This window comes from Nothobranchius furzeri, chromosome 2 (genome assembly GCF_043380555.1).
Source record: "Nothobranchius furzeri strain GRZ-AD chromosome 2, NfurGRZ-RIMD1, whole genome shotgun sequence".
Taxonomy (NCBI): Eukaryota; Metazoa; Chordata; class Actinopteri; order Cyprinodontiformes; family Nothobranchiidae; genus Nothobranchius; species Nothobranchius furzeri.
The window spans coordinates 1,146,356-1,173,651 of NC_091742.1; the positions used below are offsets into that span (position 1 = coordinate 1,146,356).

General features: G+C 43.5%; 1 protein-coding gene across 4 annotated transcripts; it reads left to right on the forward strand.

Annotated features, from left to right (window-relative positions):
* Positions 1-25,669, forward strand: pinx1 (PIN2 (TERF1) interacting telomerase inhibitor 1). Of its 4 annotated transcripts, none has more exons than XM_015947139.3 (8): positions 1-111; positions 483-592; positions 4,099-4,200; positions 4,366-4,447; positions 4,725-4,814; positions 9,709-9,791; positions 9,864-9,908; positions 24,617-25,669. In XM_015947139.3, the coding sequence occupies exons 1-8, from the start codon at positions 93-95 to the stop codon at positions 25,202-25,204; spliced, it is 1,119 nt and encodes a 372-aa protein (XP_015802625.1). In that variant the 5' UTR covers positions 1-92; the 3' UTR covers positions 25,205-25,669. The 4 variants fall into 4 exon arrangements, with proteins under 4 accessions (XP_015802625.1, XP_015802627.1, XP_015802623.1 ...); XM_015947141.3 differs by having other exon boundaries at positions 4,099-4,191; XM_015947137.3 differs by lacking the exon at positions 9,864-9,908.
* The last annotated feature ends 1,627 nt before the right edge of the window (positions 25,670-27,296 follow it).

A 27,296-nucleotide genomic window follows, 5' to 3' on the forward strand; every position in this document is an offset into this window, starting at 1 on the left:
TAAATAATAAAAGAACAGCTTGTAACAGCATTGTGTTCAGGCATTATTCAAGAATCCTCATTGTTTGCGTTGACTTGAGCAAGGACCCCAGGATGTCCATGCTCGCTGAACGTGAGTAGCGTTTCCTCACAAATGTGTTAAATGTTTCGTTGTTTCTTTGTGTTACAAATAATTTATTATATAATATATCGCTGTAAAAGCCCACAAACAAATACGTTGCATTATTACGCTAGCGTATCTTGTTTTTATGTCAAGTTTCTTATAAGTATCTGGGTAGTTAGCATTAGCTTGTCAGCGGTTAGTGACGGTAGCGCGTGTCGGCCTTAAATCCGAGTTTTTGTGACTCGTCTTCAGGTCATTTATGATCTAATGCATTGTTCGTGACTGAATTATTGTTGTATTTAATTGCGTGTTTGCTCATCAATTCTCTTGCTTGTAAACATGGTGCTGTAGTTTCATATAATGCTGTTGCATTGTTTTAGCCCGCAGGAAACAGAAGTGGTCAGTCGATCCCAGGAACAGCGCCTGGAGTAATGACGACTCGAAATTCGGTCAGAAAATGCTGGAGCGAATGGGCTGGTCCAAGGGCAAAGTACGTCTGATGAACGCTTGTTTTTTTCCTGTACATTAGTGTATCTTAACTTTCAGAATATTGCAGTTTGCAAATAGTGTTGCTCACTGAGAACTCAGCCTTAAGAGTGGTTTAATTTGACTCTGAACTGTAAATTATGTGCTGACAAAACCAAAAGCTACAGTAATATTACACATAATTTATTGTTTCAAGTCAGAGGACTCCAAAGCGCTTTACACTACAGCGTATCATTCAGCCATTCACACACGCATCCACTCACTGATTTTGATGAGCTACAATGTAGCCACAGCTGCCTTGGGACTCAGAGGGAACTCAAATGTATGAGGCAGGTAAATCGTACATTTCACCTGTAACCGTGCATGCCACGGCCAAATACACATAGCAGAAAGCCTGGTTTGGAAAGCTTCGGTGTCTCCATCACTGTTGAACACATAAGATTGCATTGATGTTATTGTGTAACAGGATAATGCCAGGACCATTTAAACTTAGGAGTAGGGCTGGGCGATATGGCAAAAATAGAATATCACGATTTTGATTTTATCACGATTTTTTATCCATGAATAGTGTAACACTCCTGTGTAGGCGATTACAGGGGAAATAGTTATTTGAACTAAGGGTTGGACCAGTATGGATGAGGTAGGTTCGACTACTGGAGCAAATTTAGGATTTGAGTAAAATTAAAAGAAGAAAGAGACCACAGACCAGAATTAAACTGCCGGCTTATTATTTGTAATAGTAAGTAGACTATACACGAACAATAAACACACAACACAAATTTACATTTGGTGACCCCTTGTTAAGATTTTTGGAATTAAATGGGTTAAGTGGTTTTTTTTCTTTTAAAACCCGTATTTTGGGATTTAACACTTAATTCTAATTTGGGATAGGTTGCAACCTTTCAATAGACTCTAGTTCACGTTATCTGGTTTTTTCTATTTGTCCCCTTTTTAAGTTCACTCAATTAGAATAAACCATCAAATTCAGCTCTATGGTTCCAGCAAAACCTTAGTTCTCTTTGACCCACGTTAATAAATTTTTTCGCAGGTATAACCCTTTCATGGAAGTAACCTTGCATAGAAAAAGATTTACCCTTTTACCCGTATTCAAGTTCCCACAATCAAGTAAAACCAACCAAAAAAAAACTTTACACAACCAAAATAATCCAGCAAAAGGCTGAACACATGTGCAGTTCACAGTCTCTAGTCTCCTTGTCGGTGATTCTGAAGAACAGTTCGGCTCTTATTGAGTTCAGTGCCTTCCTGAAACAAGAAATAAAGCAACTCCCACCAGTGTTTGGAAGACCTATCCAATGTTGGTGAAGTCCAGGGCTGATTCAGCAGAGGGAGGTCTGCTGGCGACTACGGCTCAGCTCGCGAATCCATGGGTGGCCCGCCATCTTAGCTCTTCACGTGGTTCCCGCGGTCGAGTTTAGGAGGTTGTTTTCCGACCCACACTAAAAGGCCTAGCATAACAAAATATGCATACATGAATAAAATGAGGCACCAGGTAGTGCTGAAATAAAACCCAGCTTCTGTCTCATTTGTGCCGATGAATATGCAGCTCCTTCAAAACGGACAGAAAACGGCAACCGCCGGCCGTTACATTAACAGCCCTTCTCCCTCCAGCACTCACCATAACATGCTTCCCCATTTCACCCAGTCACTACTTTAGCGCCACATTTACATGAAATAATAGTTACATTACACATCTTTGCTTAACTAAAATTATACATTTCTTTTAACTCACCAAGTCCTTTTCACAACTTTACAAAACGTCTCCAACTGGAACAGATTGGAACATCAAAAACGTTTCTTGCTGTATTTTTGGTCACAAAAGGAAAATTCGCCTTAGGCAATTTCTTTTAACTCTTCAGCTCTCCTTCTCTCTCGCTGCGGTAGCTCTGCGTGCTGCAGTAGTTCTGGGTGTTGCTGCTCATCTCCCTCGCTTAGCTGCGACTAAGCAACCGAGCGATCCGGTTGGCTGTTGCCAATCACATGGCTCGCACAACATCCGTTTACAAAAATAAAAGTCTGATGTCTTAAAAGTCTGATCAATAAAAGTAACATTTCTGTAATATAAGTTTTTTTATTTGTTTAATTTATTTTTAAACAACTACAAACTATATTAATATAATTAAAACTATCCTGAAACCTGGGTTACAACAGCATAACTTCAATTGCGTATTAAAGAAGAGAAACGTTGAATAAATAAACATTTATTCATATTAGGGATAATCAGCACAGTGCTAACATACTTATATTTTAAACTCACACCAGAGATGATAAAAGCCCTGAGAGAAACAATTACAAAAATCAGTTTTTCTCGTTTTTCAAGTAACTTAACATAAATTAAAATCGTAAACATATTTAAAGTGCAAACATGTCAATTGCAAATGTATTGTGCAAACATTAACTTGTTCAAAATACTATGTAGCTCCCAGCTGCTCATGTAGTGGATAGTTAAGCTCAAATACGTCTCTGATGTGCGGCTGGACCTTGTGGTAGCAAAAAACTGCGCATTCTGAATATTTTCTGCAACTCTCACTTTGCATTCAGCGTACATGCGTGGAATGGCGGTGTTCGAAAAATACTTGCGGCTGGAAAACTCGTAGCGCGGATCCAATGTTTTTATCATTTTCTTAAATCCCACTCCTACTGTTCGCACGGGACACAAATCTTTAACCAAGTGGTACGTCACTGCATCGGTCACGCTGTTTCATCGTCTGCTGTCTCTCTCGTAAGGAATGAGTTCTGTGTTTCTGTTAGCGTTTGCTGCCAGGAAGAAGCACTAGCCGCTGCTGCCGCAGGCTTTTTAGCTTTAGTTGCCAGCTGGCTGTCATTGTATTGTTTGGGATGCCTTCTTTTCAAGTGATTAAACAAGTTTGTGGTGTTGCCATCACTTGCCTTGATGCTCTCCTTGTAAATGACGTTTCGCTGCTCTTTGTCATCTGGTGAAAAACCAACCCAGTTCCATATAATGGACGAGGCGTTCCTCTTTGGAACGAAAACCTCGTTGTCGCTCTCAGCCGCGGCCGAAGCCATGTTTGTTCACACACAGGTGAAAACAAGCGGGGCATTAATATATTACTATGACTCACTCTGATTGGTTAAGGGTCAAACAAAGGCGTGTCATTCACCTGAGGTAAGTTCCCGTTTCATTCAGAGGCAGAAATTCAACAACAGAGCTGTGAATCGTGAAAAAAAGGTCTCTCAAAAATGACAGACCGTCAGATGTGTAGATCGTAAAACGGTCTAAAACCGTCATATTGCCCAGCCCTACTTAGGAGTTATACACTCTTACTGCAGAGAGGATGAATGACCTCCGGTAGGATTCTGTTTTACATTTTGGATGTCTCAGTCTGCCAATAAAATATGTAAAATCTATGTAAAACAAAAAAAATGGAAGGTCTGACTCTAATGTTTCATATGAATTTGCGTTACCCAATAAAGTAAATAACTCACTCACATGAAATCATGTCAGAAAACCCTTTTTCTCTGTATCTTCAGGGTCTGGGGAGGAGTGAGCAAGGCTCCACCGACCACATCAAAGTAAAGGTTAAAAATGACAGCTATGGGTTTGGAGCCAACGCCAGTTACGAGGTGACTACAGTTAAGAGACAAGTTTATTTATATCGAAGTAAAAAATATATTTATCATTTGATTCCTGTTTGGCTTTTAGGTCTTTTGGATACTTCTGCAAAATAACAGGAAAATAAAAATCTTGTCCTATAGTTATTTTCCTTTTTGTGTTGCTGAGATCGTTTACGTTTGCAGGACAACTGGATTGCTCACCAAGATGAATTCAATGATCTTCTTGCTCAGCTGAACGGTCACCATGGTCAAAACACCACAGATGGTATGTACCAGTTTACACTGAGTTAGTTTTCTGAATCTGTCGGGTGTGTTTCAGCTCAGCTGTGCTCCACTCTACTAACTTAAAAATGTTTTCGTTAGACTCAAAGTGGTTCACATGGTTTTACTTACTAAGAGTTGTTGGACAGCAGAGGGTGCTACAGTTCAACGTTTTGTAAAGCATATGCCCAACCAATCATTATTTCCATGTTCTAAATAGAACACACACATACTTAAACAAGTAGTTAATGCTGGTTTTGATTTTGGCTTCTTCTCTGTAGAAACCCCGTCAGAGGAGAAGAAAGGTTTCAGCCTCGAGGAGAAATCCAAAACCTCCAAAAAGAGAGTCCATTACATGAAGTTCACCAAAGGTGGGTGTGTTTTCTAACGTCTGTAGTTGGAAGTAATGGTCTAGAAATGACAAACGTCCTATAAAAACTAAATAAACCACTTAATCAGTGCAACGGGAAATTCAGTCGTCAAAAGATTTCTAAAAACCAGGGACTGATTCAGGATGAGTAGTTGTGTTTCTAACAATGATTTGAGTTGTGTGTGTGTTTCTGCCCATGAGCACCTTCAGCACGCACCCATGCAGACGGAGCTCTTGACCCATAAGTGAGCCCTGTGCCCTCGCCTCAGACCACAGACGCTGATCAGAGTTCTGTCATTCTGTGCTGGGTCAGTTGACCCGGTGAGTGCTCAGGGAGGTTATTTATAACCCTCCCCTTTCTTTTCATTAGCCTTTACATGTCAGGAAGCTAAGATTTGCTGGTCAAGGCCAGTGCACTGATCTACTCTAGGAGGAATTTAGTTTTCGGGACCACTGAAGGCTGAATCATAATTCAGTGTTGAGTTCTTATAACTTGGAGATAGTTTCATGATTGCATGTTTTTTAATGAGGAATCATGACTGCCCTTTGCTTTAGTAGCTCAGCATATCTTTGACAAAGTGTCACTGAGTTCAAATCAACATCATCAGGTTCACACACTTGAAAAAACAAGGATCTCAACTTTTGTTTCACCTGGAAGAACCTTTAGTATTTTACGTCATTCAATAGCAACTTCCTGTTTCCTGTTTGGGGCATGTGGTATCTCCATTTGCTGCAAACAGCAGCTCCTCTGACCCGTTAGATGACCCCATCAGATAAGACTGAGCTTCGGTCTCTCCTCCAGACCCTCGCAGATTTGTTTTTGTGGTCTTAATTTGGAAGGAGTCTGAAATGACTATTCCTGATGAACCCATTTCAGGCACACCTGAGACTCGTGAGATGAGGACACTTGTTTGTTCTGCTTTATTTGAGCTGGTTTATATTCTTGACTCACTGTACATTCATGTAGATTGTGAATATGTGACTATAAATACAACCATACCAAGTTGAAATAGTGAAATTGTGGACACCAGAGGTTCAGGGAGCCGTCAGGCTGAAGGAGGCCTTCAGGGCGTGGTTGGTCTGTGGGTCTCCGGAGGCAGCAGACAGGTACCGGATAGCCAAGCGGGGTGCAGCAGTGGCAGTTGCCGAGGCAAAATCTCGGGCGTGGGAGGAGTTTGGTGAGGCCATGAAGAAAGACTATCGATCGGCTCCAAAGAGATTCTGGCAAACTGTCCGGCGCCTCAGGAGAGGAAGGCAGCAACTCGCTCACACTGTTTACAGTGGGGATGGGGAGCTGCTGACGTCAACTGGGGCTATAGTCGGACGGTGGAAGGAATACTTTGAGGAGCTTCTCAATCCCACCTATGCGCATTCCGAGGAGGAACCAGAGCCGGGAGAGCTGGGGATGGACTGTCCAATCTCGGGGGCAGAAGTTGCTGAGGTAGTCAAACAACTACACAGCGGCGGAGCCCCGGGGGAGGATGAGGTTCGTCCTGAGTATCTCAAGGCTATGGATGTGGTAGGGCTGTCGTGGTTGACACGTCTCTGCAACATTGCGTGGTCATCGGGGGCAGTTCCTGTGGAGTGGCAGATCGGGGTGGTGGTCCCCATCTTTAAGAAGGGTGACCTGAGGGTGTGTTCCAACTATAGGGGGATCACACTCCTCAGCCTCCCTGGAAAGGTCTACTCCAAGCTACTGGAGAGGAGGGTCCGATCGATAGTTGAATCTCAGATTGAGGAGAAGCAATGTGGTTTTCGTCCTGGCCGTGGAACTGTGGACCAGCTCTATACCCTTGCAAGGGTGATGGAGGGGGCATGGGAGTTTGCCCAACCAATCCACATGTGTTTTGTGGATTTGGAGAAGGCTTATGACCGTGTCCCCAGGGGCACCCTGTGGGGGACGCTCCAGGAGTATGGGGTGGGTGGCTTTCTGTTAAGGGCCATTCAGTCCCTTTACCAGAGGAGCGTGAGTTTGGTCCGCATAGCCGGTAGTAAGTCGGACCTGTTCCCGGTGAGGGTTAGACTCCGCCAGGGCTGCCCTTTGTCACCGGTTCTGTTCATCACTTTTATGGACAGAATTTCTAGGCGCAGCCGTGGTGTGGAGTGTGTCGTGGAGGAGAATCTCGTCTCTGCTTTTTGCGAATGATGTGGTCATCCAAGCTTCATCAAGCTCTGACCTTCAGCTCTTGCTGGGTAGGTTCACGGCCGAGTGTGAAGCGGCTGGGATGAGGATCAGCACCTCCAAATCTGAGACCATGGTTCTCGACCGGAAAAGGGTGGCTTGCCACCTCCGGGTCGGGGGAGAGGTCCTACCTCAAGTGGAGGAGTTTAAGTATCTCAGGGTCTTGTTCACGAGTGAGGGTAGGAGGGATCGGGAGACCGACAGGCGGATTGGTTCGGCGTCTGCAGTGATGCGGACGCTGAGCCGATCTGTCGTGGTGAAGAGGGAGCTGATCCAGAAAGCCAGGCTCTCGTTTTACCGGTCGATCTACGTCCCAATCCTTACCTATGGTCATGAGCTTTGGGTAATGACCAAAAGAACGAGATCGCAGATACAAGCGGCCGAAATGAGTTTCCTCCGTAGGGTGGCCGGGCTCAGCCGTAGAGATAGGGTGAGGAGCTCGGACATTCGGGAGGGACTCGGAGTAGACCCGCTGCTCCTCCGGATCGAAAGGAGTCAGTTGAGGTGGTTTGGGCATCTGGTCAGGATGCCTCCTGGACGCCTCCCTGAGGAGGTGTTTCGGGCATGTCCTGCCGGCAGGAGCCCCCCGGGTCGACCCAGGACACGTTGGAGAGGTTACATCTCCAATCTGGTCCGGGAACGCCTTGGGGTCCTGCTGGAGGTGCTGGTGGAGGTGGCCGGGGAGAGGACGGTCTGGAGCTCCCTAGTTGGGATGCTGCCCCCGCGACCTGGACCCGGATAAGCGGAGGAAGACGACGACGAGCTTTTCTTATCATCTCCCTTTAGCTTGCCTTGAAAATTGTGTGTTGAGATGTTTAGATGGTGGAAATGTTTGCGGTCTTCTGAAAATAGGTGACAGCTCCAGGACGTCCCGTACTGTTTAATTTTCACTTTTAATTACCTCCTATTGAGACTCTGTGCCACACTGTGTTGTATTTATGATTATAGATCGCCATGGGAAACCTCAGCGTTACATGACAACGTATAATCCACCACGCCTCTTTGCAGGCTTCCACTGTCGTCTCTGATGCTGCTGACTCCCTCTTCTCTGAGGTTGTTGCCAAGTAAAGGCTTGGTAACAGATTTACAGTTAAGCTTGTTATACGAGAGGCTGGAAGGGTCAGGTAATACTTCTGCTAACTGTGAGAAACGAAGGTTGAATTCAGATTGAATGTATAATCTCAGTTTAGTTCATATTTAAATAGAATTGTAACCTCCTAGATCTGCACCACTCCCTCCTCCGTACTGTCCTGCTTTTTTATTGATGTCCCGTTTATGCCGGCTCCCTTTTTGTCAAGATTGATGGTTTTTGTTTGTGGAGAGAGGTAGAGAAATCTCCGGCGCTGAGGTCCGGGCGCCACAGCATGAACCCAGTTTTAATTGCTGCCTCCATCTATCACTTGTCAGGCCAGCCGGGGTTGGTTGAGACAGAATTGAACTCCAGATCTTCTCTCTCTGAACCACGTTCAGGTTTTGTGTTGTCGGGTTATGTTCTAGTGAAATGAACTGACCACATAAACTAAAGCATAATTACAGACTAAACAGTGTTGTTGATCTCTTAAGTACCCGTTTTTTTTTCTCCTGATTTTATTACCCGGCATCATCCATAATTTGCCTGCCAGTTAGCTTGTTAATCTGGCTAGACTGGTTATCGGCTCTGATCATTCCTGCCTATTTAGTCCTAACCGTCGTCAACCACATACCTTCAAGGTGAGGCATGTCCACATTTAATGCTCCTTTATGCCTTTCATCCACCTTTATAAGAAACCAAGAAAAGAAGGGCTATACCTCATCTGCTCTTTTCACCTTACAGCAGGAACGTTTGGATGGGCATGTCCTTCTTCAGACTTTAGAAAATGCCAGATGGGGCTTAACTTCATATTTGACCCAAGTTCAGTAGATGACAAACTCCACAGGGACCCCTCCTCATTTATTTTTGTTTTCAGCATAGTTTTCATGGTCTTACCTCTTAAACCTGCATGTGCAGTGACGTTCAAAGTCAAGAACAGGGGAGATAGTGGCCTAAAAGCAATAAATAACCAAATGTTATCAGAGTCCCGCTGAAGGAAGAGGATGCAGCTGTATGAACAGGACTTGGGCTTGAGACAGGCGACGGCGTGCTTTAGGAGTCTTTGAGGCCCGGCATTGAAATGGGACTTTCAGGGCACGGCGGGCCTCGTGGTCCGTTCATTTTCCTTTGCTGTTTTTTTATCCTTGGAGCATGAAGAGAACAGTGCAAGCCTTTAATCAATGACCACATTCCACACAAACACACACAAATGTTTTTTTTCTTTATAAAATGTAGAATGCTAAAATGTTGTACGTTGCCAATTTGTTCGTAAATCTTGCAACGAAACGATGAACCAGTTAAATCAGGGATGTACAATTTTTTCAAGACGAGGGCTAAAACTGTGAAGTTAAAACTCCTCACAGGCCACAAAAATATAGTTTTTTTAAGAATGCAAACATTCTATATATTTTTTTATTTGTTCTGCTCAAAAAAGGCCTAAAATATATATATTAGTAAAAATTTGAACATAAAAATTCATATATTTTAATATTTTATCAACAGCCTCCTGGAGAGAGTTAACCAGTGAGGGCCATCCAAAATCACTCCGAGGGCGGCAAATGGCCCCCGGGCCACACATTGGACACACCTGGATAAATTGAACAACCACACTTTTTAAAATCTGTGCATCATTTCTAATTTCAGGAAAGGACCTGTCCTCTCGCAGCGAAAAGGATCTAAACTGTATCTTTGGAAAGAGGACCAAGCCTACCAAACATCAAGAGCCGGTAAGGTCATTACTTTTGATTTCTGAACCACAATAAGACACTAAAGCATTTCTGTTTACACCCATGCGTCAGCCTGAAGAAGCCGGCAGCTGTCGGCGAAACCGTAGCTACAAACAGGTAAACAAAACTGTTTCTGTGTTTAAAAAAGAACGAAAGCATGGATTTACAAAGACACAGCAAGAACACACCTAAGATTTCTGTTTACAATTCTGTCATCAAAGTTGAACCTAATATTTAATTAATTTCTCTTCTCTTTACCTAAATCGATCAGATCAGTGTCTAATCTTTATTAACCAAGTCGTAGTCAGAACGGAGGAGATTATTGGCCAGGTGGCTTGAGCTTATTTGTCCCTGTAATTGCTGGTGACCATCAGTGCCGATGCCCTCAACAGACTCCAGTGGTATCATGTGATCCTCCTGCTCCTGCAGGAGCCAGTTCCCACACAGCCTCTGGTTGTAGATTATCCATGTCGCCGTGCACAGCTTCAACAGTGCCAGCAGGCCACTGATGGAGGCAAGGACACCTAAATCCAGTTAAGGGATTTTCACTTCCTCCTCTCTTTCACACTTCCCCCTCCGTTTTTTTTCTGCTTCTATCTCGGAGCGTCACATCAGTTGGTCAAGTGTGCCAGCAGGAATTATTAAAGGGAAATCCAAAATGTGGTGAGGTTTTCAGAAATCTGAGGTGATGACACTTGCATAAAAGTTTATTTTGCTTTTGGCATCAGTAGTTTGTCACTTCAAGAGTGACTTTACTGTTTGATGACATGATAACTCTCAGACTTTAGTAACTTAAGCCACAGGCTCAGGCAGATTCAGGTTGGCATGTGAGTTTTATACCTAGGAAGGGCTTTTGGTGTGTGTGTGTGTGTGTGTGTGTGTGTGTGTGTGTGTGTGTGTGTGTGTGTGTGTGTGTGTGTGTGTGTGTGTGTGTGTGTGTGTCCTACATGAGTAACTGTTGGTACAAATTAGGGCTGGGCGATATGGCCTCAAATCTATATTGCGATATAGTCTGAAGCATGTGTGATTATGATATATACTGCGATATATTTTGTCCTTTGGTTATATATGTCAAAATGACATGCTTTAAAAAATCCTCATATGGAAAATATATTGCAGCAGATTAAGACGTCCAAAAAGTGTAGAATGCTCCTCCTCCTGCTACATGCTTGCAGCCACTGCCAATCTGATGTTCCAGTGTTGGCGCGGGTGCCCATCTTAAGCCCTTTTCATTGGCTTAATGAACTGTGAATTGGAATGTTTATTATGTGAAGTGCCTTGAGGCGACTCTTGTCGTGATTTGGCGCTTTATAAATAAACTTGAATTGAATTGAACTTTACCTCACCAGTCTGAAGCAGCCACCCTGTCCGTAACATTCCGGACCTGTTACTAGGGGCTTCGTCCGGATAAATTCCAGAACACGTTATCCGGATGTTTGTATTCAGACACAGAGGTCTTACAGACAGAGTCCGGAACATTTCCGTTTTTCATGGCCTGTCTGAAGGTGGCTTTAGTGACATCACGTGTTATCGCGGTAGAGCCAAAAACTTATCAATACCCAATTTTATATCGTTTCTATTTCTACCTTATGTCGTTCATATTGCCCACCCCTGGTACAAATGGAATATTTGTTCTAGTTGATGCATTAATAAACAACATACTGCACCACAGTTGGTTTGGCAATGGGGGCGATACTTTTGACCTATTGGCCAAAACAGTATATGAATTTATGACAAAAGTGTTTACTCTGTCTAGAGTTAGTTGTTACCGTGTTTGGCGTATATCATTAGAATAACAATAATTCTAGTTTTCTAATGTGGATTATGTTCATGTACATAGTGTGGACAAAGCAGATTTGACAATGAAGTTTGTGATGTCCCATGTGCAAGGCGAGTTCATAAGCGTCCATCCATTTTCTACTGCTTATCTGGAGTCGGGTCGTGGGGGCAGTAGCCTATGATGAGAGGCCCAGACTTCCCTCTCCCCAACTACGTAGGCCAGCTTTTCCGGGGGAATCCCAAGGCGTTCTCTGGCCAGGCAGAAACATATGGGCCATTCCCATCTGTACCGGGTCGGCCCGGGCCGGGTAGCCCCAGTCGGCCCCAGCCTGGCCCGGTTGATTCCACACATCCTTGTCTTAAGCCCATGTGGGCTGATTCTACTCACCAATCAGAGGCTTGCTCTAATGGAAGGTGTGAATTTGCTGTCAGCAGTGGGTGTGTTGGCCCTGGTCGGCCTGAAGCAGACCCCCTCGAGAAGAGGGCTGAGAATGAGCCTTGGTTGGCCCGGAAAAATACCAGGCCACCCAGATATGTAAACAACCTACGCTACCCGGCCCGACCCGGTACAGATGGGAATGGCCCAATAGTCCCTCCAACGTGTCCTGGGTTTAGGTATCCTCCAAGTTGGACGTGCCCGGAAAACCTCACCAGGAGGCATCCTGACCAGATGCCCGAGCCACCTCAACCGGCTCCTCTCGGCGTGGAGGAGCAGCGGATCTACCCCGAGCCCCTCCAGGATCACCGAGCTTCTCACCCCATCTCTAAGGGAGAGCCCAGCCACTCTGCTGAGAAAACTCATTTTGGTCGCTTGCATCCGCGATCTCGTTCTTTCGGTCACTACTCAAAGCTCATGACCATAGGTGAGGGTAGGAACGTAGATCGACCGGTAAATCGAGAGCTTCGCCTTTTGGCTCAGCTCTTTTTTTTTACCACTACAGACCGGTACAACGGCCGAATCACTGCAGATGCAGCACCAATCCACCGGACGATCTCACGCTCCAGCTTGTCAATAAGACCCTGAGATACTTATGGGGCAGGACTTCATCCTTCTCCTGGAGAAGGCATTCCACCCTTTTCCAACTCAAGTTCATAGGCATTAAAAATATAATTGTAAACAAGAAAAAAAAACACTTATCAAAAATGTTCAATAAATTTGTTCAATCGCCGGACTTTAGTGGAGTCACCTAACTTGTCTTCAGTTTAAGGATGAACCAAAATTTGGCCACTGAAAGATATCGGCCAAAAATTACCCAAAAGTGCATTTTGGGTTTTTGGCCGAAACGCCTAAATCACCGAAACTATGAGCCCAAAAACGCAGCGATAATATTTTTTAATCCTGTAGAAACTTCTGAATTTGTGACCAAAAATGATTTTTATGGAAGAGCTGCAACACGCTCAAAGTGAATACATGTTGTCTGCACAAGCACATTTCAGTGCCGCAGCTCGTGACCTCAGACTTGTGACAAAGCTGAAATGCTACTCTTCATCAAGAAAATGTTGTGTCTGTCAGTAGATGCACTCGGTCTGAATGCACTTTGTCGTAATCTTCATCTAATCTCATCGTGTTTTAGTCAAAGAGCTATTTTCAGCTTCTCGTTTTTGTCATGAAAAACGAAATCAATTCATCGTTTTGTTACCGAAAACAACAGTTATGATGACATCTTTACATTTCTGTACCAACATCAACCGGACCTGATGGATATTTTTATCCTGTAATTTATATCAAACACCCACAGGGCTTGTTTTACTGAACATTTTCATGCAGTTTAAAGAATCCAAATGACAAACAACAGCATGATTAAACCGTTGGACATGCCTGTTCCTGGTTTCTGTTCATCTCAAGCATGTAGCTTGAAGAAACTGGCATCTCAAGGATCCATAAAGGTTTCTTTCCCGTGCAGGCTCTGAGCCACAACATGACAGCGGCAGATGCTCCCTAGCTGAATAACATGGAAAGTACAGGAAATACATACCATCATCTCATATCTCTCTGCCCGTACTCAGTTTATTCAACTAAAATCCTTCACTTCCCGTCCCTTCCCTGTCACTACTGGCGTCCCCCAAGGCTCTGTTCTCGGTCCACTCCTTTTCATCACTTACCTTCTTCCCCTGGGAAATATTTTCCGTAAATTTGACATCCATTTTCATTGTTACGCGGATGACACCCAGCTCTATGTATCCTCCAAACCCTCCTCTTCACTTCCTCCTTCCTCCCTCACAAATTGTTTATCTGAAATCAAAGACTGGTTCACATCAAACTTTCTCAAACTCAACAGTGATAAAACAGAAATGTTACTTGTCGGCACTAAATCCTTACTATCCAAAATCCACAGCTTTACACTTCCCGTCGACAACTCCTTAGTTTCCCCCTCCCCTCAGGTCAAGAGTCTGGGTGTCATCCTCGACTCCTCACTATCCTTCCAGTCCCACATAAACAATATTACCCGGTCTGCCTACTTCCATCTACGTAACATTAACCGCCTACGCCCCTCCCTCACTACTCACTCGGTCGCCATTCTTGTCCACAGCCTCATCACTTCCCGTATTGACTACTGCAACGCTCTTCTCTTCGGTCTTCCTCACAAATCCCTCCATAAACTCCAACTTCTCCAGAACTAGGCAGCCCGCATCATTTCCAGAACTCCTTCCACCACATCACTCCTGTTCTTCAGCAGCTCCACTGGCTCCCTGTCACTTCCAGAATCCAATTCAAAATTCTGCTATATACATTCAAAGCCATCCATAACCTAGCTCCACCGTACCTCTCAGACCTCCTTCATCCTTCAACCTCCACCCGTTCCCTCAGGTCCTCCTCCTCCATCCACCTCTCAGTCCCACCTTTCCGTCTGGTCACTATGGGGAGCAGGGCCTTCAGCCGCTCTGCTCCCCAGCTCTGGAACTCACTTCCTCCTGACCTCCGTAACATTGATTCCCTCACTCTCTTTAAAACCAGACTCAAAACTCACCTGTTCCGTCTAGCATTCCAATAACTACTCTCGTTGCTCCAATCTGTCTGTTTGTTTTATGCTGTTTTATCTTTTATTGTTGTGTATTTTATCTCTGTAAAGTGTCCTTGAGTGTTCAGAAAGGCGCTGCTGAAATAAAATGTATTATTATTATTATTATCTCCCCCCTAATCGTTTGGTTATGGGTTGTTATTTTTCATCCAGGAGCAGCATTGACCATATCGAAACCACTGACAAACATGTTGTTTATGTTTATGTTTATTTATTTAGCAGATGCTTTTATCCAAAGCGACTTACAATTTATAACCTATAGGGCATGTTATGATGTGTGGGGGAAACCCGGAGTACCCGGAGGAAACCCACGCATGCATGGGGAGAACACGCAACTCCACGCAGAAAGGCCGCAGCCGAGTTTCGAACCTGCAACCTTCGTGCTGCGAGGCAACAGTGTTAACCACTGCGCTACCATGCAGCCAATAGTTCCCCAAGAGGCTTTGTGCTGAAGCCCAGAAACGTTTAGGTTGTTGGTAAATAGGGGTGAGCAACCAGTCAAGATCAAGTAATGTCCATGACACCGTTGGCCACCTTCATCTCATGCTGATAAACACACACACTTGTAATAATCTCAATACCTCAGAGAGTTATTTGTCATGTTTGTAGCTTTGGGTTTGCGTTTGATCACATATCTGCATCCTGACGAGGCCTGAGCAAATCTGCACAGGCTTCTTGAGACCTTTCCTCCTTCCCCCTCATGAATCTTCCAGCTCTTCATCCACCACCCACTGCTGTCTCTCCTGCATCCCTTCCACCAGTCCCCCACTGCGGGGGTTTTCCTTCCTCCACAGCGATGTGTTTCCTGCACGCCCCTTATCGCTGCTCACAACGCTGCGTGACGGACGAGCACTCAGACACACCGTCCAACTGTCCCACAGGCTTCTGCTCATCAAAGGCAGCATTGGATGTGTGAAAACAGCGTGAGAAGTTTGGAGATGTGATTCAGTGATGTTTTACATGTAGAATCCGGTTTGTTCGTTTATAGCCAATTTCTGTAGAATGTGTGTAAACGTCCAAGTGTGGTTGTTGGGGTTATGAACTCAAGTTTTACATGTTTTCATGTGTCGTTTAGAAACAGTTTATTAAACAAGTCTAACCCTAAGAGTTAAAAAAGTGTCCTGTTTAGGTCACTTGATCAGATATTGTCACCCCCCCCCCCCCCCCCTGTTATTGGGCTCTAATTGGGTGTTCTGATTAAAATAAACAAAAACATCCGATTAAAGCCCCTTAAAACTGTATCTGTGCTGTAGGAAAACAGCTTGATTTCTTCATTGTGGGGCTTTTAGAAGGACAAATTGATGGCCATCATTTGACCCATTTCTTAATCTTTTCATGGAGTTACCCATTAAAGTGTTGGCCTAAAACAATAAAACAACCATTTCAACTCCAAACGATGAAGGTTGTGGTTTAGCACCTGTCCATCTACGTGGCCCTCTGTTATCCATCATCCATCCCACGCTTACAAGCCTCTTCCCTCTCATGCCTTCTCTTGCACCCCTCAACACAATTACTCACCACATGACAAACGACTGACTCTCGCCGCCGAGATATCGGAACGCCCCGGCCACTCTTGAACGAAGGGACTTTGGCAGCCCCGTGCTCCCCGTGCTTATCGGCCGGCAGGCAGCGCCCCTGGCCGTACTGCTCTCTTTCCTCCTCCTTCACCACCACCCCTGCTCTCCTTGCCCTCCTCAGGGGGTTTAGTTAGGGGAGCCACATGGAGGGCCAGCCCAGCTTGATTTATCTCCCTTGCCCCGCTGCCCAGCCACTCAGGCAGGCTAAAAGAGCCGACGAGGCTCCAACGGGCCTCGGCTCGAAAACCCGGCATTAGCTGAAATAAACCATTCTGCCGCCCAGTGAAAAATGTCCTCTGATTGGCTAATTAATCAGTCAAAGGGGAGCGACGCGGCTTGTGGCTTGAGGGACCCAAGCGGGCGACCGCAGAGGGCCCGCTGATAAATAGACTCCCCGCCAATTCATATATCAACAAAAGTTAGTCATTTTTTAAAGCTGCCAGCCCAGATGAAAGGTGGAAACAAGGAGTAGTTGTATTTTTCACGTGCATTCCCTTTTTTCTTTTCCTTCTTAGAGTAAGGGGTCATTTTAAAAAGAGAAATTTAATTTTATTCATCATTTCTGCTGAAATTTAAATAGTAATTTTGAAGCTAAATATAATTTATGGTTTTAATACCAACTAGACTTGGCAGTGTAATGTAAAGGAAAATAACTAGATTTAATGGAATAGAAAGATAAAATGTTCATGCAACCTTCAAGGAACAGATCTTATTTCCTTTTCGTGATTACTTTTCTTTTGCTTTGATTTGGTTCCATCAGTGATTTCAGGTTTTAGTGAACTTCGACCTTTTTAAGAGCGCACAAAAAAAAAACTTTCACATCAACCAGCTTTCAAGTTTTCAGTTGATTAATCGTTCTGACTACCACAGACATTGAAGTCATCCGACCATCGATCCATTCATTAGTTGTGTACTCCCTTTAAGTGTCAGAGGAGAAAAATGTTTGAGGGTAATTTAGTACAAGCCTTGTTTTGACGTCTGAAACTCCAGCCAGACAGCGGGTATGGTGCACCCTGATCTCGGGTCAGCATGACCTCTGCAGCCTTTCCCACTCCCACTTCTGCGCAGGCACAAAGAACAGAGGATCAGGCCTCATCGGGTGGCACCTGTTGCAAGCGTTTGCTGCCCACGCATCGTCCACATGAAGGATCGCACGTCAGCAGGGGGCTCCCCCGGTACCAGTGTGCTAAGGAATATAGAGCAGGGGCGACATGGGTTGGGGGCTTGAACATTTGGCAGATATGTCACCAGGGCGCCAAGGGGCTGATGGGCGGAGCTGAGGAACGAAACTTTGCTGACAGCGCAGAAGGAAAATGTCATTTTCAAACAAAAACATTGTCTGACTTTATGTCAGCTAACACAAATTACAATTGAGTTTTTATTGAGTCTGACATTTTTAAGAATATATATAAATTTCCATTATTATTAGAGGCCAACCCTTTCCCACATACACTTGTATATTGTACTATTACTGTCTACGTGTGGTGTAACTGAAGTATTGCTCTTCAAAGCGTCATAACAAGCTAGTAATTGATGTCTACATATATTATATCAAGCAGCTTTACTGCATCTTTTTTTGTGGTGAGTTTGAGTTCCACTGTTTCCTTTAATTGCCACTATGAATAGAAACACAACTGAGCTAAGATTTCCTTTTTGGCTCAGTTATCCATCAGCTCACGGCGTTTATCTGTTGAAAGGACACGCCGGTGTAAACGTGCAGCAGTGCAGCGCGAGTGCTGCCATCTGAATTGGCCGCTGGGCTCATTGTACAACGTTGATTCTCAGATAACATCTAATTGCCTTGAGCAAAGGCTCTCTGTGGTCTTGAGCATATTTGTTGACAGAGCCTTTTACTTTTACCGCGGAAAATATTGAGACCCGCCAAGAGCAGCCTACCCACCACCACCTCCCCCGTAAACACAAACCACACATTTGCCATTTACCTCCCTGGCAGTTGTGTGGACTGCTTGCTGCCAGCTTCCTGACACTTACAGATTAGCGCAGCACAAAAAGGAAGAAAAAAAGAATAGGGTTTCTGTCTCATAGTTACAGGCCTAAGCTACAACACATAGGAGCTGGGTAATTACCGCCTGGTAGAACTAACCGCCCAAAGATTTCAGGCCTTCTCAGCTGTTTACAGCCACAGACCACTGTTTAATTACTGACTCTTCAGTTTAATAAATCTGTGTCTTCTCTCCCTGGGGTTGGGGTGTGGGACCCCAATTTTCAATTGGGGGGGGGGGGGGGGGGGGGGCTGTTGTCTGCAAGTTTTGTGCAATGTTGAACAAGCACAGGGCAGTCATGACGCATGCATAATGCTGTCTTCATTTGTTACTTATGATTAACGTTCTTGCTCTTGGGACAGAATGCAATTTTTCAACTCACTTTTTGTTTAATCTGCAGACAATGTAGGCTTTTTGCAAAGGTATGCCTTGTGTACGGTTTAATGGGCTCAGGGTCCTTCGTTTATCGTTTTTGACGTTGTCACTTTGTGCAAACATTATTTACCCAGAGAAAGAAAATGAACATTGGGAAAAGGATCTTGATCCTTAACTGAAGTGTTTACTTATTTGCGGTGGAATAAGTCACCCACCTGTTTTCCTGTCCACCCACGTCATGCTGATGAAGGATGGGCTGCTGGATTCATGCGCTCATCAGGGAGAGACAGCTGGCTAATCAGGCCCTGATCCATAGACCCCGAGTATGACCAAATTTATTATTGTGGCAGGACAATGCGGGCACATTCATGCAATTACAGACCCAACCAATACCGTTGAGCAATTATTTAGGAAGATGAAAGCAAGTAATGCAAAGAAGCAGTTTTAAGAAAATTCTAATTGGGATATAGAAGACGAACCTTTGCAACATTTCTTAAATACAACTATTTATTCACCAGACTGTGGTACAAGTGATTTTAAACTTCAGTCATGCATTATTTAACAAGAATAACCATTATTACCAGCTTCTTTGTAAGGTGTGATACTTGTCTCTAAGTACAATGCTTTTGATATAAAAAATATATTTATTTTGCATTTTGTTGCATTTCTTATCCTGCAGATTTGGGTCAAATGCAAAAAGATTTAATGCGAAAATCACATCTCATTCATTTATTTTGGATTGCCTTTTAACCTCATTTTTAACATTCATGGATAAAATGGACGTATGTTCTCAGAAAACCATCACAATTCATCAACATAAGAAACTGAACTTTATTTAAGGAATTTCGGTTCCTTTCCTGGGCTTGGTTGGAGACAGAAGTTTAACATGCACTCCAGTGAACCTTTTCCATCATTTTTCCTGGCTTGATTGACTCTCCCGCTGAATATGTTGGCCTCGGTGTGCTGGCATCATGGCTCTTGTCTCGCCATGGCCTTCTATTGGCTACATTAGTGTGGAGAGATTGAACTGGAGTGTCTTGAAGGAGGCGGCCTGTTGAATGTCTTTCCACCCTCTCCTTTTCTTTGGGACCCTCTGTGGACCCTCCCTGTGTTCCCTGCCCAGCCCTATCCCCCGCCAGGGGAGTGAGTGGATCAGGAAGGGCCCGATAGCCAGCCAGGCCGCTCCTCTGCTGAAGGAGCCTTATCTCAGAGCTGCACACGGTGCATTGAGCACATCCTTTTCCTGGGGTTCTGCGTCTGGGAGGAGAGAAGGAGGAGGTGTGGGAGGAGAAGGGGTAAACACGGCTTGATATAGGTGTGTTTTCCAACCCTCCACTCCTCACCCTTACTTCAGTTTGCCTTTCTTGTTTTTTTATTTCTACAATTATATAAACTCACTTTAGCCATTTGTAAAATCCCTTCTGAGGTGTTTATTTCTCCTCAAAACTTCCAAGTGTTTACAAATCCTTTTTTCTATAATCTGCATCATTTAGGTCTGATTCTCACCACAAACGCATTAGTGGGGCAGTTTAGACATGATAGACAAGTATTTATGGAAAACATTGCATGCATGTCTGGAAACACATTATAGATCTTTACAACGATTTAGTAACAGCACCAAGCTGTCCTTTCTGATGTGACGATTGGTTGAAATGAACAGTTAAAACTGACTATAGTAAATATGCCACAATACTGTAAAGGAAAACATTTGTATTCTTAATTATAGTTAATTCGCTCTTTCTATGCTGCTCAATCCTCAGTAGGGTCTCTGGTAGCTGGTGCCCAATGCCAGCAGTCATTGGTGAGAGGGTGTGGGACACATCCATCACAGGGCCTCAGAGACCAACATTCAATCTCACGATTGGCCAACAGCAACTCTTCTGCTGCCTTCATCAGCAAAACTCAGACCACTGTAAAAAATAAAAAGTGTCTTTTTCTCCACAAATAATCAAAGCCCAAACATGTTCTGCCCCATACTGGATCTGCTAATGGTTAGATTCAGCTAGCTGAGACGTGCTCGGGTTTTTCCTGTTGTCCCTTACTGTTGTAAGCCAAAGTGGGCGAGGCCATGAATACTAATACTCCCCTGTGAAGTAGAAGAGACTGGCGTTTGCTGGGTTGCTCGTGTTCCCGTCTATTTCCTTTCTGCAACAAATGCGGGCAATCGGGGCTGAAGTAAGTATTTGTGTTTCGGATGCGTGTGCAACTAACAGATTGTCTTACAAGAAGAACAAGACCTTAAACGCGGCGTTGGGTTATGGGCTCGACACACGGGAGGCGACATCTCCTCTCCTCCATTCATTTTCAATGAGACATGCGCGACAAAGCGATAATCGCGGGTCTCCCTCCTACTAAGCAAAACGCAAAAAACGTGCGTGTGAAAGTTTGCACTCGTGCACGTGTCGTGCACGTACGACCCAGCGACGCGATCCCAGAAAGTTGAAACATTTTCAACTTTTCATCGCTGTCGCTCGGACGAGGACCAATCAACGGAGGTTTCATTCACTGACCAATGAGCGGGCAGGATGCTCCGCACATCTCCGAGCAAACATGGCGGAGAAGTTGATTATTATTATGTTTTATAAAGTAAAATCAGAAGTAAGATTTCACATAACTCTAGCGGCACCTTGTGAAACATCATATCTACCACTTTATTAACTCTGAACCGCTTAAATAACCTTAATTCCCTCCAACCTGACACAGCCAAGCAAAACAACGGAAGTTTCGAATTTGCAATGGAACAGAACGCGTAGACGGCTGCGCCGCTGGCCGCTGCCGCGGATCGCCTCCCGTGTGACAGGTAATAAAAGCGACAGCGACAAATTTCGCTGATCGCGGCCGTTTGTCGCCTCCCGTGTGTCGAGCCCATTACACCGCAAAACATAAAAAGACCCTAGAGATCTTTGAAGGAATAAACTCACCCACCATCGTATACCAACATTAAGATCACCTTCTGTTAAGAATTTCATTATAGTCCTTTTGGTCAAATCTCTCATGCACAACCCAATAGTTAGTATTCAGAGTCTGTTGTGAATGACTTTCTGCTAACACGCTAAATTACAGCTCATTTTGTTCTAAATTAACTGAATTATACCTTATTTGGGTTTGCTATGAGCTGTAGCTCTTACTACTGGATAGCCTCCACTAAAGCCTAATTCATACATCTCCATCTGTGGGCTTGCAGAGGCAGACGAAGGCGTACCCAACTTTTTAACTGTCTGTCAAAGGTGACAGACTGCAAGCTAGTGATTGGTCAGGCGTCTGCTTTTGTCATCAGCACCACCATTGAGCTCTGAAAAACATAAAAAAGCTGAAGATATCTAGCAGCAGACAAGACTTGAAGAATACGTCGCAAAAAAATTCAAAAGGATGACTGTTCTCCTGTGAATGGAGGCGTATAACATATGTACTGCAAGCATTTTATTTGTAGATGGAAATGTCAAGAAACGTGGGTTTGGAGGTGGCGAGCACATGAGCAGTTGGAGGGGAATGAATGAGGGACAAATTAGTCCATTTTTAAGTCTCTCAAACACAAAAACACAATCTTAAATGCACATCTTGGACCAGATACATGACGGGATACCCCAGAACAGCGCTACGCCCTCTGTTGTCATGGCGGGGTATTGCTTTGCAACACTCTGAGAAGTCCGAGAGCAAATCTGTCTGTGTGCTTCTGTCTTGTGGAGCTGAGGCAGAAGCATAAAATAGGCTCAGCAAACACTGTAGTCCACCTTTTGTTTACGGGTAAGGAATCAGGTAAACACCTAGAAACAAAGAAACATCAAAACACAGTAGCGCTGAGTACTCTTATTAACATGTTGCCCTCTGTATTTCCCACTAAGATAGCTCTCCAGGGCTGCCAGTAGTGCTGACCGTGTGTGTGTGTGTGTGTGTGTGTGTGTGTGTGTGTGTTATCCAGCCTGTGCACTGCACAGCATTTCTCCTGCTGTCGGATCAGTCTAATGGAATCCCCAGGCAGTGAAAGAGCCACATACTGAGCTCAAGCCACCTTTCTCTGATGATGAAGACGATGTTTCTCTCACTCACTCTCCCCTCTCTCTTCCCTTTGCCCATTCAGCTTCTCCCTCTCCTGAGAGTAATTTCACAGGCAGTTCTAAAGTGGCCCCCAGCCAGCTTCCCAAATCCCCGTTACATGTTGTTTGGCGCTGTCAGCTCTAAGCCTCATCTTCACTCTCCCTAGCAGAGAGAATGCCATTGTGCAGTAACGGGGAGTATAGATTTTTAGTGGGAAGCTGGAAAGTTTTGTTTAATGGCGTCTCAACCTGAAGGGTCTCAGATTCACCTTGTTAGGGGTTCTGGTTGTCTAGTCAAGGCGCTGGGTGGTGGAAACTTTATTTAGTCCCAGTCACTTCCATCTGCATCACTTTTCCTTGTGTGATCTTGAGCTTTGCATTTCTCACATGTTGAATTTGATTATTTTTAGTTTATTTCTTTCACATCTTTGAAAATTCGGAATTCCTAAAATTGATGTCCAGTGTCCTGAACACTGAAACTCCACCTTTGTGTAAGCTACTGGATAGCTTGAATGAACAAAGCCAAAGAAATTTGAATTTTTAGCATTTTATATGATTTATATTTTATAACACTGAATTCAGATGGGCTACAGTCCACTGACTCACTTTATTCTGTAGGGTTGCAGGGAGACGGTATCTACCTCTAGCTGTCATCGGGCAAGAGTGGGAGACATTCTGGACAGGTTTCCAGTCCATCACTGGGTCACATAGAGACAACCAGCCACACATGCAACCACGTTTAGGGCCAATTCAACGTCTCCAGTTAACATGATTTTGGTCTGTGGGAGAGATCCCGCACATGCTAACGCTGCTACAGAACTACCAACGTCGCCACCTTGCAACCAAAAAGTGCAATCTTCCAACAAGCATTAGCTTAAACTATCTAAATAAAATTAGACTAAAAAATAAATTACAAAGTTTGAAATTCTGAAAAAGAATTGAACCTCCAATAGTGTTAATTATGGGTTTTATTTCACAGCTTGGATCTTTGTCTTACATCAATCAACAACCAAAACTCTTTAGATGTTTCTCACAGAAACATTTGTTAATAATTCAGTTATATGGTTAAATCTACTTATATGTTTTTCGAATGCCTGAACTAAAGCTTGATTCAAACATCTTAACGTCTTTTTGCTCCTTGTTTTCCATGTCACGATTAAACGCCAACTGTAATCTGAACGTAAACGCTTAAAGGCCGAACAATGAGACCACTCCACAAAACTCTGTTTTCAATTGATCTCTAATCTGTAGAGTTTGAAAAATTCCGTTCGCTTTACCGTCTGCGATAATTCATCGAGCAGCGGCATTGTTTAGTGAGATTCTCCTGAGGAGCTTCTGTATTCTTCTGGACAAATCATTATGCATTGAGTAGGCCGTTAGGAAAATGAAGACAAATGGGTCAGGAGGGTGGGGTGACAGATCGTACAGGCTGTGGAGGTAAAATCTGGACCATCTTGATCCTAACAGCATAAAGTTGGAGCTGTTTAGTGGTTTGAGCCATGATTTTCAGATCAGATTAGCATCTTTTTCTGGATTTAACTTTTGATCTTTTGTTTAATGTAGAAATAACTTTTAAAGCAGCCATTTAGTAAGTTAGTGCAGTGTGTAAGTAAAGACGCGGCCCGCTTTCTTTGAAAAATAGACGTTTTATCACATTTAATCAAACATTTACAGGAGAGAGACTTCTCTATAAGATTGTTGTGTTGGTTGGATTTTTTTAGCAGTAAGCTGATCAACACTGGGTTTATTTTTATTTTTGTATGAAAATCAAATTTCATCTGCAGCTTTTCACAAATGGATGACAGTTTGGAGCTGACTGTGCAAACACTGTTGTAAGAAATGGATGATTCTTGTCAGAAATGTGGTTTCTTTAAGACGCCTATTGTTATAACTACGTCCTATTTTGGGCCTTTCCCTCAGTAAACATGGTTTGAGAAATCTTAGGATGGTGATTGACAGTCATTTAAGCTTCCTGGTGTGCAATTGTGTCTGTAAATGCAATACAACCGTAACTGTGTTTTTGTCATTTTGGTTTAGGAAAACAGCAAAACTAATTCTCCATGTGAGTCATCGGAGTGTGGCACTCCTTCTGAGCTGGATGCCGAGTCCGTCACCAAGACCGTGACCAGTTCTCTGAGCATGCAGGAGTATTTTGCTCAGCGAATGGCTCAGCTGAAGAAGGCTCGCGAAGCTCAGGGTCCAGCTGAAGACGTCAACAGCAGCAGCGATGATGCAGAAGAGCCCAAAAAGAAAAAGACGAAGAACAAAGACATTGTGGAGGTGATGGAAGTGGTAGAAGAGCAGTCCAGTGTCTTCGTCATCGAGGATGAAGACAACCAGAATCAAACGTGTTCAAGGAAGAAAAAGAAGAGGAAAAACACAAAACATTGTGCAGATGAAAACTGTAGCTCTGTTATTGTTCTGGATGATGATTGTGGAGAAGTGATCCCCTCTAAAAAGAAAAAGTCTAAAAAGAAGAACAGAGAACTTTTAAATGGACACGCGCAAACAGAAAATACAGCTGAAGAGCGTGTGGTTATACAGGAGGATGTGAAGGAGTGTAACCGTGAGCCAGTAGTTAAGAAATCCAAGAAGAAGAAGAGAAAGAGAGGAAATCAAGAATAAGGTTGGGTGTTTAGTTTAAATCCTTCAGATTTCCAAATGATTTGATCCTCACATTTATATGAGATGGAACCGTTGGAGCTGCTCAGATTAAAGTAAATTACCTGAAACTTCAGGGTTTTATAAAAACCACTTCTAAAATTAAAATTTAAAATGTTAAAGACGAAAAAGAACCAACAGCAGTTTTCCCTTAAACTGAAAATGGATTAAATTTGTTCATCTTAAAATATCTATTCATTACAACGGGGTGCTGTTGCCCCTTCCTGTGCACACACGTTACTATTTATTTAAGCTCAATTAGACATTGTCTCCTTGCTTCGTTCATCTTGTACGTCTCATTTAAAGTGATATCATGCAACACAATGAACTTTGATGTGATGTAAATCTAGACACTAATTGTTGTTTAAGAACCAGAAAATGTTTTATTTACCTGGATTCCTCCATTTCAAATAAACATGATCCAGCAAGGTTGGTTGTAATTGTTTTGCTTTAAATTAAAGAATTCTGTATGGATAGATTTGTTGGGATCCTTCTGTAAAGACACACGAGCTCCTGATGGTCACTGAAATAAATCAAAATTGATTTGAGTAATACAATGACTGAAAATCAATGAAAATCTGATGGGTTTGAAACGATCAGCAGACTAATGATAAAAAAAAAAGAATGAATTTAGCCTCTGGATGAAAGTGGTGGTATGTTAGAAAAGACTGGACATGCTAGACCAGGTGTCACCAGCTCCGGCCCTCGAGAGCTACCATCCTGCTAGTTTTCTGTTTCCTGCTCAACCACATGTGAGTGGAGTATTTCAATCCTCTCCTTACCACATTTAACTGCACAGGCCTGTTAATTATTCATGTCATTCAGGTGTGCAGGAGCAAAGAAACCGTTGACGTCAGGATGGTAGCCCTCGAGGACTTTGGTGTATCTTACTGAGCATCACAGGTGCCTTCCATCTAGTAAATCACAGTTAGAAAGGTCACCGTGCTGATTGGTATCAGGGTGTGTGCCACAGTGAACATGGACCACATAAACTGTAGGAGGCTGGAAATCCATCGGACTAGCGGACCTTCCTGGATGTGGCTGCTAGTGGTGTTAGGGATTTGATTAATCACCTAATACTAATAACATTTGGTAACGCTTTAGGAACACAAATTAATCATTAATTAGCTGCCAATTGATATACATATTAGTGGCCTACTAAGTCTGAACTAGACATTAAGCACTTATTACTAATGCCGTAATTCTAAAATTAACAAGTCATAAATTAAGGAGTTTTATCAAAAGCCATTCATAATGGTTTGTTGCTGATTAACGGACACTAATCTCAAATCAATATGTGGCTTTTAAGGAAGTAATTCAAGGGGAACATAGTCTCGCCTTAAGTAGTTAATTATTACTAAATTACTAGTAATTAGGGATGAACAAAATCTGACGTTAGAATGGGGAACATACTATTGCTTACAAGTGGTTAATTGATTGTTGTTTAGACTCTGTTAACATGTGGAGTTTGGTGTTTATTTACATCGTACCAGAACGTCATATTTTTGCTTATTAATGCAGAATAACTATTCCCCTTGAATTACTTCTTTAAAAGCCACATATTGATTTGAGCTACTGTAATTATTATGTGCGTTAATCAGCAACAAACTATTATGAAAGGCTTATTTTGATAAAACTCAATTTATGGCCTGTTGATATTAGAATCACAGCATTGATAATAAGCACCTACTAATAGCTTAATAATGACTTGTTCAGGCTTAGCAGTCCACTAACATGCATATTAATTGGCAGCTAATTCATGGTTATTTTGTGTTCCCTAAAGTGTTACCTAAAATGTCTATAACATATGGAAAATTGGTAAATTGGCAGTTATGAATGGTGACCACAATAGAAACTTACCGAGCTTAGAGGTGAACTCCCGAGATCAAAGTTCATCAGTGTCGGCTCTAGGTTCACACTGGCGATGGCGGCTTGGGCTAGGAGTTCTCACTATAACCAGTGGGTTGCTGGTTTGAACAAGGACTTTGTCCATGTCAGTCGTATCCTTGGGCATGATTTTTCACCTGCCTTGTCTGCTGGTGGTGATTGGAGGGTG

Excerpts from the sequence above, each read along its gene's own strand:
- pinx1 (XM_015947139.3), top strand. Across the intron at positions 4,448-4,724 it reads TGGTCAAAACACCACAGATG|AAACCCCGTCAGAGGAGAAG; the intron begins GTATGTACCAGT and ends TCTTCTCTGTAG. Across the intron at positions 4,815-9,708 it reads TTACATGAAGTTCACCAAAG|GAAAGGACCTGTCCTCTCGC; the intron begins GTGGGTGTGTTT and ends TTCTAATTTCAG.